This window comes from Prionailurus viverrinus, chromosome A1 (assembly GCF_022837055.1).
Source record: "Prionailurus viverrinus isolate Anna chromosome A1, UM_Priviv_1.0, whole genome shotgun sequence".
Lineage (NCBI taxonomy): Eukaryota > Metazoa > Chordata > Mammalia > Carnivora > Felidae > Prionailurus > Prionailurus viverrinus.
Window position 1 is genome coordinate 50,473,343 of NC_062561.1, and position 14,091 is coordinate 50,487,433.

The 14,091-nt window shown below is 39.7% G+C and overlaps 1 protein-coding gene across 11 annotated transcripts in view; it reads left to right on the forward strand.

The window, feature by feature from the left end:
• Nucleotides 1–2,795, forward strand: part of LMO7 (LIM domain 7) — a 196,471-nt gene extending 193,676 nt beyond the window's left edge. For all 11 annotated transcript variants that reach the window (XM_047848750.1, XM_047851792.1, XM_047850356.1 and 8 more), the window contains 2 exons: nucleotides 580–682; nucleotides 2,014–2,795. In XM_047848750.1, the coding sequence (XP_047704706.1) occupies nucleotides 580–682; nucleotides 2,014–2,036 (126 nt within the window). In that variant the 3' untranslated portion in view covers nucleotides 2,037–2,795. The remainder of the gene's footprint in view (nucleotides 1–579; nucleotides 683–2,013) is intronic.
• The last annotated feature ends 11,296 nt before the right edge of the window (nucleotides 2,796–14,091 follow it).

Here is a 14,091-nt window from a genome sequence, read left to right on the forward strand (position 1 = left end):
CTTATTCCTGGAGTCTCGCAGACCACAGCTTGTTTAAGCCTGTGTATTGCTGGCTTGAGTGGTTCCTGGGCAGAACAGAACGAGTCCAAGTAATTAGTGTTTGAACATGTGGAACCGATATATGTTGCCTTGAAGTGAAAGTGCCGTGTCCAAACGCTTGCCAGGCTGGTGCAGTGGGGACACTAGATGTTGCCCACCCCAGAGGAAAGTGCCAGAAACCCACTCCTCATTTACCTCACTAGTTCATGCAATGCCTTATCCTCTCACATTCCCCTACAAGAAACGAAGACTGAATTCTTTCAAGCTAATCAGCAAATCATTTTTGCTCTTTTGGTATATTTAGAATGATAATTTTGACTCTTAAAATTGGACTTAAGAATTCTTTAATGTCTCATCTGGCAGGCTTGATTTTCATTTACTAATTATCTTTTGGGCTTTTCTCCCCCCCCCCCCCACTTTGCTGAAATGTATTTAAGAGCTTAGAAGCTGCATTCTGCTCAGTCTTCTCTTGTTTTTACCTAAGAGTGCCCCAAGACTTCCTGAGCTGACTGACTGTGGTGGTTCTTTCTCGTTCCTCAGTGCATTGCCTGTGAGCGTGACCTCGGAGGCTCCTCCTCAGGAGCTGAAGTCAGAATCAGAAACCACCAACTGTACTGCAATGACTGCTATCTCAGATACAAATGTAAGAGAGCAAATCAGGGAGAAAATTTCTTGTCTTCTAAGGAGACCACGGGTTCCCGTGCATTTCCCTGAACCTGCATCCACATTCCCCTCAACCTCCCTGCCTTAGATGCCAGGCTTTAGGAATCTTAGTGTGTCCCCCTCAAAGAGGCTGCGGTGAGTTGGGTCAGTGCTCCAATGCCAGCCACACTCTGTTGGGTCAGGGGTGGAGAGTGAGGAATTGGAAAGGGACGTATGGCTGAAGCAGGACAGCATTCTGTGCTGTCTGCTCAGTGTTTGGAGAAACTTCTAATGACTTGAGGATATCGACAAACCAAAACAGACAGCTAAAATGATCCTTCTGGGTAGACTGTAAGCTGTTTTTTGGCAAAGAGTTGGTCCCTCATCATTAGCTGATTCCTATTAGCTAACAGTGGGCTTTGATTCTGTGATTCAGAACATGACCAACTTTAAAACCTATGATTTAAAAAAAGTAATAAAGAATAGTTTATGCTTTGTTGCTATACAATCGTATATCCGTATATACAATATTTTAAAAAGGAGAACGTTTATTCTGATTATATGGTGTTTCAGTGTCATTTTTGGAAAAACTGAGTTTTTTAAAAACTTCACATGCTGGTTTGTGTCTAAGCACGTTTTTGTTTGTGTGTTAATAAAACATAAGATAGCACAAATAGATTGTATATTGTTTATAGCCACATAAAGACAACTATTATTGCTGTTTATATTTTGAACCTTGATGCTGGTAACATGTGTTTCTTCCTTATTGTGAAAGGGTGTTACAAGTGGTATCAGCAAAACCATTTGCTTTTGAACTCTGAGGTATTTATATGGCCCTTTATGTGAAGAGTGCTTTGAAAATGGTTTCAGCTCAGTCAACTCTCTCTTATCTGTCAGCGGGTTGTGAACCTTCTCTCCCCAGCATCCCGTCCTTTGGATGCGACCACTGAGGTTGGAGAGTGGCAAGGCTGGGCATGTAATGGCGGGAGTGTGTGTATGTGTGTGCGCTTTTCTCTCTTTAATCAAATTCCCAAGCCAAATATATTTGATCTTTGGAATCTTCAGGGGAAAATTGCCCATGCCTTTTCTCTCCTCCAGTACAAATAATAGAGAGTTGAGTGTAATTTCTATATTAGCAGTTTATTTTTATAAATAAAGAATTTTAGAAACGAGGCTGTGATTTGCCTAGCTTTACCCTAAGTGAGTGACAAGGTCACGCTTTCTACCTCACGGGGCCATTCTCTGAGTGATTACCACTATGTATCCCAGGCAGCGATACTCAAGTATTTCTCAGGCCTAAGTACTTTTCTTTTTTTCTCCTTGCCCGATCAGCTGGACGGCCAACCGCCATGTGATGTAAGCCTCCCTGCGAAAGCACTGTTGCAGATAGAAGAAGAGGTGGTTGCTGCTGATGTAGATCTATAAATACATGTTGGATTTCTTTTGTTCTCTTTTTTAAAAAGGATAACACTTTTTTTTTTTTTTTGCCTCTCTAGATTACAACAGAGCATTATAGTCTTGGTAGAATGTGTATTTTTGTTGTTGTTGTTTATTTATAAGAAGGTAATTCTGTATGGGGGGAAAAGTGCAGTATTTACTTTTTGAAGTCAGCATCTTAAAAAGCACAAGGGAAAAATAAGAACTTCAAAGTATTTTTGGCGCTGATAATGATCTAGTTTGACTTTCTAGTGGTGTTTTGAAGAGGGTTATTTTATTGTTTCTTTTTTAAAAAGGTTCTGAAACATTATTTGAAATAGTTAATATAAATATATGATTGCATTTGCTGTTTATTGTAATGTATACTAAATTAATACAGAACCGTATAGAAAATGTCACTAAAATCTACCCACAAATTTGCCTTCTGTATCCTTCTTTTCATCTATGTAATATTGTGCTTTTTTTTTTTAAGAAAAACTTTTAGCATACGTGACATTTTATTTGCTTGATGAAGAGATCTCTATTTTCTTCAGAATTGTCGCTAAGCAGTTCTCAATAGAAAGCTGCTGTTTTTCATTAATACAAAATCATCAGGGTTTGTATACCAAAAGTTTTCTCCAGGAACTAACAAGCCTTTCTGTTCATTGCATTTGTAAATAAACTTGCTGTTGCATTAAGGAATGGTTCTCCTTTTTCTTCTCTGTGTGTGTGTTTGTCTACCTCCCAAACCTTTTAATCCTATTTCAGTATGTGGCTTTTCTTGATATTTTTTTATTTAACGTCTTTACTGAGATACAAACTAACATATAATCAACTTCATATATTTAAACTGTACGATATGACAAGTTAAATATGTGTGAATACCTATGAAATTATCACCATACTCTTGATGTTGTTTTATGTGGAAAACTTTCACTAGGAACTTTATTTTAGAGGGAAGGTTATTTCTGAATGCAGTCCACTTCGATAGTAAGAGGTGAAATGGATAGTACATTGTTGAATCATTTGGTTAAAATCTTCATTCTTCTGCTTCCCCAATGATAAAAGAAAATAGTGGTTTAGAAAAACCTTCGTATGTTTTCAGTCATATGTGGATTTTGAGAAACCTAACAGAAGACCATGGGAGAAGAGAAGGAAAAAAGATAGTTACAGAGAGGGAAGCAAACCATTAGAAACTCCTAAATACAGAGAACAAACTGAGGGTTGATCAGGGTGGAGAAGCCAGGGGTGGGAGGGGGAGGCAATGGGTGATGGGCATTGAGGAGGGCACTTGTTGGAATGAGCTCCGGGTATTGTATGGAAGTGATGTATCACGGGAATCTACTCCTGAAGCCAAGAGCACACTGTATAGTATGTTACCTAACTTGACAATAAATTTTATATATTAAAAAAATCTATGTAGAAAAAAACACATGTACTTTGTTTTAGAAATCTGGAATGGCAATGTAAGAATAGAAAACTAGCATGTTTTGAGCAAAAATATCAACTTGCACGAATCTTTTGTAACAAAGTAGAGTAGATAATTCTAGGGTATGAGAACTGTATTCGGAATAGGTGAGAAATAAGCTCTAATGTGGGAGAAAATTTAAAATTTAGTTTGCTCTTATTTTTTAGTACTTATTTTATTTAATCTAAAATAAAGAATGTGCTTCCTGGGGCACCTGGTTGGCTCAGTTGGTAGAGCATGATTCTTGATCTCAGAATTGTAAGTTTAAGCCCCACGTTGGGTGTAGAGATTACTTAAAAATAAAATCTTAAAAAAAATGTGCTTATTGATGAAAATTTATCAAATGCCTCAAAGCATAAATTTCTCAATTTCCAAACTCCAATGACAAGAGCTCTGTTTGGATTCATTCTGTATACATTTACCCTACATTCTTGGTTAACACTGGATTGTGAATTTTTCTGTGTTCTTAAAATCGTTTCTATTTATCTTTATTAATGGTTAATATTTAGTTGATGATTCTAATGGGCATATTTCAGTTGTTTCTAGTAAGCATTTTAACATATGGAATGATTACATATTTACATATAAATGTATTTCTAGCTTAAATCCTGTAATGGACTCTTTGATCATTTTCTTTTTTCTTTTTTTAAAGTTTATTTTGAGAGAAAGAGCACAGGGAGGGAGGAGCAGAGAGAGGGAGAGAGAGAATCCCAAGCAGGTTCTGTGTTGCCAGTGCAGAGCCCAGCATGGGGCTTATCTTACCAACTGTGAGATCATGGCCTAAGCCAAGATCAAGAGTTGGACGCTTAACTGATTTAGCCACCCCAGTGCCCCCATTTTATCTCCTTATGTTGTCATAGATATGAATTTACTGACCCAGAATATAAGCGCATGCTTAAAATATGCATTTTAAGACTGTCACAATATATATTGCCAAAGTGGTTTCTGGAAAGATGCTACCAGCTTAGATCCCATGAGCAGCACATGGGCTTGTCCATTTCACTGCATGCTTGCCAAAATGAGTTTCTATTGCCTTGTTGTCTGCCTGACACGCAGTAGCCCTCAATATGTAGTAGCTGCAGAAATTAATAAACTGCTTCAATTTGTCATGTTAATTCTGCTGCTTCTTGCCTGTAGCACAAGGTTTAGTTCTTACATCATGATTTTAGTTTTCTGATCTGACATTTTTTCTGTTACTCCTTTTCATCTAAGTCTCTTGTGTTTTCATCTTTTTTTTTTAATGTTTATTTATTTTTGAGACAGAGAGAGACAGAGCATGAGCAGGGGAGGGTGAGAGAGAGAGGGAAACACAGAATCTGAAACAGGCTCCAGGCTTTGAGCTGTCAGCACAGAGCCCAACGCGGGGCTCGAACTCATGGACCGTGAGATCATGACCTGAGCCGAAGTTGGGACGCTTAACCGACTGAGCCACCCAGGTGCCCCAGTCTTGTGTTTTCACCTTATCTGTTCACTTTTCATCTCATTATGTTCTTACGATTTTTTCTCATGTTTCTCACATTATCTTGCTTAGTGATATCAATTTTGTTAGTATAAATTGTTAAGACAGTTTTCAGAGGTTTTCTTCTAAGACACTGGTTCTAGATACCTTTGTAGAAGCACATGAGTATGTGTTACTTCATCTAGGAACAAGGAAAGGTTCAGTCATTCAGTATTTTTTAATTGTACTTTATGTCCCAGGTAGTTTTGGGCACTGTGGATAGAGCAACAAATCAATACAAAGTCTTGCTTCTGATTGGGCTTAGATTTCAAGTGGGGGAAGAGAACGGATAAATGCAGGAAAATGTAGCTTATAATAAGGACATCGAAAAACAAATGACCCAAGGTATAAGGAGGATCGACAGGTGTGAAAATGAGAGTTTGGCCATGCATTTTGTTTATTTGCTTGTTTTTTGTTTTGTTTTGTTTTGTTTTGTTTTGCTTTGTTTTGCTTTGCTTTGCTTTGTTTTGTTTTGTTTTGTAAGGGTTGTCAGACACTGCCTCTTTGACCTTTGAGCCAAGCCCTGAAGGAATGAGGGAGCAAACCTTACAGGTACTTGAGAGGAAAGCATTCCAGACATAGAGGAGAGCAAGTGCAAAAGTCTTGAGGTAGGAGAATACATGCTGTGTTCACGAAGCAACCATGGGGTTGGAACAGAATGAAAGGGCGGTAAGAGATGTGGAGAGGGAAGGCACAGGTCAGCGGGCTGTTATAGGACTTTGGACCTTACTTTGAATGAGACAGAGATGTCGGAGGGTTGAGCAGAGGAGTGAAATGAATTACGTTTTATAAGGACTACAGACCACTGTGTGAACTAGAGATTGGAGAAGGGCAAAGGTAAAAGCAGGGAGACGAGTTTGGATTCTATTGAAATGGTCCAAGCAGAAGATGTTTTCTTCAACAGGGTAGGGGCAGGGGAGGGAAGGAGGAGTAGGCAGATTATATGGCGTGTGCATGGGTCTTGGAGGTGAAGCTGACAATTCGATGATGGAGTGGATGGAGCGGGAGAGAAAGGGAAGAGTCAAAGTCTATAGTATTGTCTTGAGGAACTGAAGAATGGAATCTTCATTTCTTGGAAGGGGTCAGGTTGTGGGTAAAGCACATTTGTGGTAGTGGGGCAGGGAGATCAGAGGTTTGGTTTTTAAACAGGGTGAAGGTTGAACAGTCTATAGATCATGAAATGACAGTGTCGAGTAAGCAGCTGGCTAGGCACGTCTGGAGTTCAAGGGTTCAGAGATGAATGTGGAGCCCATCAGTATATAGCTAAAACTAAAGCCCAGAACCAGGAAGACTCATCTGGGTTCTGAGTAAATAGAGAAGGTGTCCAAGGACAGCGCTAACTTCAGAAAGGAAAGTAGGATGAAAGTTTGTTGTATTCAAGAATGTAAACTTGGCATTTTACCTAATTTTCATTTATATCACAGGGTGAGAACTAGCCAAACAAATTAGAAACTATCTGGATTCCAATGAAGAGAAACAGAATAATAAGCACGGCTGGTTACAATTGAGGGATGTGTCTAAAAGGGTATGTCAGGGTTGGGATTCAACTTGTTTTATTTAGCACTTTAACATCCATCCCTGCAATCTGAAAGAAGGATTAAAGGCATGCTCATGCAAGTCCCAGTTCATGCCAGTAAAAATTGCATTAAAAAAACCCTAATTTGTGTTTAAAATTCATGTGTATGGGACAGGAAAAACCAACTTCCAGATTCTTGTCATAAAACACATAGGTGCTGGAAGTATATTTGATGAAGACAAAGCAATCCTTATTCTCGTATGGAGGAGACAGGCACACCCCCACAAGATTCTAGTACATGGTGTAAGAGGCCAGGGAAATAGAGTGTGTGAGAATCCGTGTGTCCTTTACACGAAGGGAGTAGAAGTGACTTCACTGCAGAGTTGCTATTTGAACAGCATCTTTAAGAGCAGATCTGTAAATGTTGCAGAGTCAACCACAACGTGTACCATAGTTGTTAGCCTTTATGAATGCTCTGGAAAATTGAGTATTTGCATTGTGCAAGACTCTATCTTCCTTTCATAATCAACACCTTGTCAGTGAGGTTTTTTTTTTTAATGTTTGTTTTTGAGAGAGACAGTGCAAGTGGGGGAGGGGCAAAGAGAGGGGGGGGCGGACACACAATGTGAAGCAGGCTCCAGGCTCTGAGCTGTCAGCACAGAGCCTAACGCAGGGCTCGAACTCATGAACAGTGAGATCATGACCTGAGCCAAAGTCGGACGCTCAACCGACTGAGCCACCCAGGTGCCCCTTTGCCAGTGAGTTTCTTAAAGAACAACACAGAACAGGAGAAGGAATGAGAATATTTTATCATATCCAACAAGGAAAGGACCATATGAGGGAGTAGTTGCTAGAATAGTTAATATGTTCAAGCAAGTAAAGATCAACTCATGGTGGTGATGAGGGGAAAAATTGGGAAATGATAGTTTATGAATACTTTGTGAATATGAATGTACAAAACAGTCATACTTTTTCAGGTTTCTTATATAAAAATTCATAAAAGCATATCAAGGGTTACTCATCTCTTTATGACTAAATTTTAAACTTCTTAAGATTTTGGATTTTATATGTTATAATCCCATGATATTGTTTAACACATTCAGTTGACCCCATAACTCTCAAAGATCTGTTTGACAACTCTCTGTGAAGCTTTTTAAAAAATGTTTATTTAGTTTTGAGAGAGAGAGCCTGGGGGAAGAGCAGAGACAGAGGGGGAGAGAGAATCCTAAGCAGGCTCTGCGTTGTCAGCACAGAGCCTGATGTGGGGCTCAAACTCATGAACCATGAAATTGTAACCTGAGCCAAAGTCAGATGCTTAACTGACTAAGCCACCCAGGCACCCCTGTGTGAAAATCTTTAGTGCTTACGCTATCAAGATCCTCAAAGCTCTTCTTCAATAGTATTTCAACACCAATTTTAGAATACAATCTTTGGAAGGTTATTAAAACTTCTTGGTATTAAAATTAAAGAAAAAATAGGATTTATTTAACGTCCCATAGGAGCATAGGAGAGGCCTGGCAGAAATCAGGAAAATGATTTAATGTAGCAGTGTTTTCTAGATTACATTCAGACTTTTAGCTTACATATTTTTGTGTGCCACTTGCTGCTACATTTTTTTTTTTTAAGCTAAAATGCCTTATTAGATCCATAATGAATTCGGTGTCACAGACCTGCATGTGAGGCATTGATCTGCCAGTTGCCACTTCAGGCTAAATAGAGAGTTCCTCTTACATTTGTCAGAGGCTCATTCACCTTTTCAACCTGTTCTATGGTGTCAGGAAAACAGCCCTCAAAGATGGCCAGCGGACGTCTGTGGGTGCTCTCAAATCCATTTCTTCCTCCAGATCAAACGAGCTCCCTCTGATCACAAGTCATAAAATGCTCAGTTTGTGGCAGTTTCAAGTTCAGAGGTATAGTGAGGTTTCAGACATCCTTGATGCCTTCATTCTGAATATGTGTAAATTGTAGTCTGGGGAGTATAGCCCCAAGCCGAAGAGGGGGCCAGGTGAAGTGGATAGGAGAGAGAGAGAGAGGAAAGAGGCTCTCCCTGGTTCACCTTCACAAATGTTTATTGATTGCTTGCCATGTGCCAGGTTAATTAGGGGCATGATAGCAAGTGTATTTTCATACTATGAAGTTCAGCTATGAAAATGACTTTTGTCATTGAAATTAATATCTACTTACAGCCCCGGGTCCATCTGAAGGCAGAAAACTCTAGTCTATTTCTTCTCTCCAACTTTTTCAGATTTAGATCCCGTCAAATCAGGATTTTCCCTTGGGTGGCACCTGGCCTTTGGCCTTGGTCACCTCCGGGCAGAGTCGTGGCCCTGTGGAGGGTCTGTGGAAGCACTTTGTTCTCCCCGGTTTCTGTGCCGATGTTCACTGCAGTCCTATTGTCCTCTCTGATCTTTCGGCTTGGTCAGCCCTACATGATAGCATCCACTGGGGTGTCCCCTTTCCCATCTGATCAATGGCTTGGAGGTCTGTGCAGTACAACTTATCTAGGATGCCTCTCCAGCATCCATCCCTTCACTTCAAATATGCCGCTCCCTGGATCAAGAGGTGTGCTTGTTTGTGTGTGTGTGTGTGTGTGTGTGTGTGTGAAACCCAAGCAGACTGGAAGGTAGTTGTTAGCCCTGGAGGTCAGGATCAGTCCAGCCAGATGGAGGGAAGGATGGGCAGGAGGCTGAGATAATGGGAACACAGGCCGGAAACTAACTTCATGGGAAGAAACTTGGGTGGGAAGGAGGTTTCCAGAGCCATGTTGTGGTTGAAAAGACAGCAGTCAGGAGCAGTGGGGAGCCAGACAGGACTGGGGGTGTCCTCTGTTCAGGGCTCTGCCTCTCCACTGGAGCCAGCTGGCCTCAAAGCTTAGGATAGCTTAGCATAGAGCCTGCTGGTAGTTTGAATTCTTTCTTTCTTGTGGAAAGGGGGATCCACCCCTAGATCCTTAATCACATCTGCAAAGCCCCTTTTTCATAGAACGTAACATTTCACAGGTTCCAGAGATTAGGATGGGCCCTTAGTTAGCATTCCACAGTCACCTTGGTATTTACCAACCACGCACAGGAATTCATACCCTCCCCTCATGCCTCTTTAAAAGGAGTAAATTAGGATGATTCTGACTAAAAATATTTTTCTCAAATTGTATTTATAAATATGTGCTCATCGCTAAGAGATGCAGTAAAATGGCATTTATAATTCCAGGAGACTTAATTTTCACTGGGATGGTGGTGGTTCCAATGACCTGGACATTGCCTGCTTTTCCAGTTCACAACGCATTTCTTGTGGGAGTGCTCTCCAAAATGAGGTGCAAGCAAGATGATCCATTGTGTTGTAGGAAGAATATATTACATTTATTTATGTTTTATGTTAAAATTAAAAAAGACTTTAATGTTTATTTTTGAGAGAGGGGGAGAGAGAGAGAGGCAGAGCACAAGCGGGAGAGGGGCAGAGAGAGAGGGAGACACAGAATCTGAAGCAGGTTCCAGGCTCCGAGCTGTCAGCACAGAGCCCAACATGGAGCTTGAACCCACAAACCTCAAGATCATGACCTGAGCCAAAGTCAGACACTTAACCAACTGAACCACCCAGGTGCCCCCATTTAAAACAATTTTTTTAATGTGTATTTATTTTCGAGAGAGCACATATGTTTCAAAAAAAATTAAGCTTTTCTCCATATTTCATACAAAAGTTGACACACACATGCCTGTCTTTATGTGTGTTAGTCACTTGTGGCACAGACGACACAAGGTACCCTGAAGGCTAAATGGGAATTCCATACCGTGGAGGGGTTGACAACGGTGCCCTCATTTGGCATGTTGTGACGTATTACAATTTACTTGTGACATCATGTTGCAAGGTTAAAAAAAGACTAAGCGTGAAGAGCATGAAGAAGAACCTCTAGGGGCGCCTGGGTGGCTCAGTGGGTTAGGCTTCCTACTTGGGCTCAGGTCATGATCTCCTGGTTCATGAGTTTGAGCCCCGCACGGGACTCTGTGCTCAGAGCCTGGAGCCTGCTCTGAGTTCTGTGTCTCCCTCTCTTTCTGCCCCTCCCCTGCTCGCACTCTCTGTCTCTCTCAAAAATAAATACACATTAAAAAAAAAAAAAAAGCAGAACCTCTACAAATTTTTCAGTGCTGTTTAAAGTCAAGATTTAATCTGTCTTTCACATACCACATATCACAATAAATGTTTACAAGTGTCTCTTGCAGATAGTAGAAAGACAAATAGTCTTGTTCTTCCTGCTGAGGTTAAAAAAGCTGAAATAATGCCAAAGGATGGAACCTGACACGCATGTATTCCTTTGGCAACTGGTATTATAGGGAGAAAATATTGCTGAAGTCCAGAAGAAACAAGTATGAAAACAATTCCTTGGAGGAGGTTTGCTACTAGTACAGGTATTTCCATCATATCTTAGTGTGTGGTATTTGCTAAATTCTGTTTCAGTGATGAAATACAAGAAGAACTATTTCTTTATGAGCCGTCAGCGGGAAAACATTCCGGAAGACAAAATCAACATAAATTATTATTTTTTATTTTTTAAAGAGTTACGCTTTCTACGACTGTGCCAGCCAGTTTATTTATTTATTTATTTTGAGAGAGGCGGACACAGTGTAAGTGGGGGAGGGACAGAGAGGGAGAGAGAGAGAATCCCAAGCAGGCTCTGCGCTGCCCGTGCGGAGCCCGACGCCCGATGTAGGGGCTCGAGCCCCTGAAGCTGTGAGATCATGACCTGAGCTGAAACCGAGAGTCAGACACTTAACCAACTGAGCCACCCGGAAGTCCTGTAAATGATTTCTGTATTAAAAATTATTTATGGTGGGGGTACTGGATCAGGATCTGATCTCAGTGCTCAGGAGTTTGAGCCCTGCGTTGGGCTTTCTGCTGTCAGCACAGGGCCCCCTTTAGATCTTCTGTCCTCCTCTGTCTCTGCCCTTCCCCCCTCACCTGCTCACATGCACTCTACTTCTCAAACATTTAAGAAGTTATTTATGGTAAAACTGTGCATGTGTACACCTTGATGAAACAGTATTTTGGAATAAAAAGGAGCTTCCAGGACATAGTTACAGAGCGTCTCACATATTATCATGATTATGCTATTTTGCCTCATTTATTGCAAGTTTTAGCTTTAAATTGTAGCCAGAAATTCACAAATGTCAAGTTTATAAAAATCTTTTCTCAGCTATTTGATACACATATACATTGTGAAAGGAGTCCTGCGATCGAGTCGAGTAACCTATCCATCACCCCACATACAGCGGTGCCCCCTTACCCTGGCTTTTGCTTTCTGTGGTTTCAGTTAACATTCCCTTCCAACCACCCCCCGCCCAACCATCACTCAACCAAGATCCAGAAGCAGGTGATCCTCCTTCTGATGTATGGTTAAGAAATCACTAGGAAATCAATAGTAGCCTAACTACCTCACGATGTTTATGTCATTCACCTCTTCTCATTACGTAGGCATTTGGTCATCTCACATCAATACAAGTAAAAGGGTGAGTACAGTAAGGTATTTTGAGGGACCACATTCAAATAATTTTTATGACTGTATATTATTATAATTATTTTATTATTAATCACTGCTCATCTCTTACTGTGCCTAATTTATAAATTAAGCATTATCTTACGTATGTGTGCATAGGAAAAAACATAGTATACGTAGGGTTCCATACTATCCATGGTTTCAGGCATCCACTTAGGGGGCTTAGAACGTATTTCCTGAGGATAAGGGGGAGACTGCTGTATTTCTTCCCTTTTTTGGGTGAGAACATTTAAATTCTACTTTCAGCAAATTTCAAGTATACAATACATTGTTATCAACTAAAGTCACCATTGTTATCAACTAAAGTCACCATGTTATACATCAGATCCTCACACCTTATTCATCTTGTAGCAGAGTTTATACCTTTTTATCAAGTGTCCCTATTTCCCCCCAGCCCCTGGGAACCACTTTTCTACTCTTTATAAACAAGATCTTTACCAGACTAGAATACCACTTTGTAATGAAATAGAGAATGACTATGAAAATCATGTGTTGTTTTCTTTGCTATACTTGATGGCAACAATGTTCGATGGCTTTGTTTTCATTACTTTGGCAGTTGTTGAACTTGAAGATGTTGTGCATTTTTTCCTTTGCAAAATAGTGTCCCAAATTTGTTGACCTTTTCCTTTTCCTTGGCTTTCCGTAGTTTTTCTAGTAGATATTTAAAGTACAAAAACAAACTCCATAATCTTCTTATACAATAAAGGTGATAAATTAAAAAATGAATAAGAAATAACTCCTTTTGAAAAAAGCATAGGCCATAGAGTATTTTGAAGATTAATGTTTGAAAAGTTCCCATTGTTAATATGGTTTTGTTGCAAAAAAAAAGTAAATATTTCACGCATAACAATTTTCATTGGAAACTAGTGTGTTTAAAAATATTTTCAAATGATAGATTTTAGAGTTTGAAGCAATATGTTTAAGTTTACACCAACGGAACATTCAGTGAGTAAATATAGCAGGATGAAAATTTACCAACTCATTTTTTTAAGTTTTTATTTTAATTCCAGTTTACCAGCTCATTTTTAACCAAACTTCTGCCTAAACGGTAGGTAGCGTTGAGCAATGAGTGTCAGGACTTAGGACCAGCCAGGACAAACTTTCCACCTGCCTCTGTGTGACAGCATGCAGACCAAGGATGTCCGTACATAAGCCCACACCCAAATCTTCTAATCCTTTGTTTTCTTCCAATATATATATTTTTTATCAACAACCAAGATATTTTATAAAATTAGGGAATTTTCATTCATAATTGTGTTTATAAAAACATCTAGAAAAATAACAATTTTGAGGAGGAAAGTTTTATACCAATAAATAAATAGTTTAAAATTCTGCTTTTTATGTTGATCTTTTTTTACCTTCTATTTTCAGCATATTTGACTGTATACAACTTACTATAGTGCTTGTGTGTGATTATACATAAATATTAATAAAAGGGGTGATGTTTTTTCTAAACCAAAGTGGTACATGATTTTCAGAGGTGGGATTAAAAATGTTTACAGTCCTGGCAACTGAAACCCAAAGAAGCAAATTGAATTGATTCAGACCAGAACTGGAACTTAGGTCTGTCTTCTCCTATGTGGGTTTTTTTCCATCTTACACCCTTCTAATGTATTTTTATTGCCCTAGGTGAAGAGGATTGTGTTGAAACACATTTACATCTGCTGGAGAATTGGAGCATGAGCAGTGGGACTCACTCTTTTGTTTGGTTATGATACAGCTGGTGGTAGAAACCTGAACTCTCCGAGATACACATCTCCATAGGAAAAGCAGTGGGTGATGGGATAAAACACTAGGTCTCAAATCTGAGTTTGGCTTTTTCCATAAAGAACTGTATTTTTTTGTCCCTTAACTCCTTGATGGTTGGATGCAAGTTTTCTAATTATTTTGTGTCGCCTTCATGGTGATTAGCACTGGGTATGAGGGCAGGATGGTCTAATGGTTAAGAAAATAGTGACTGTTGAGAG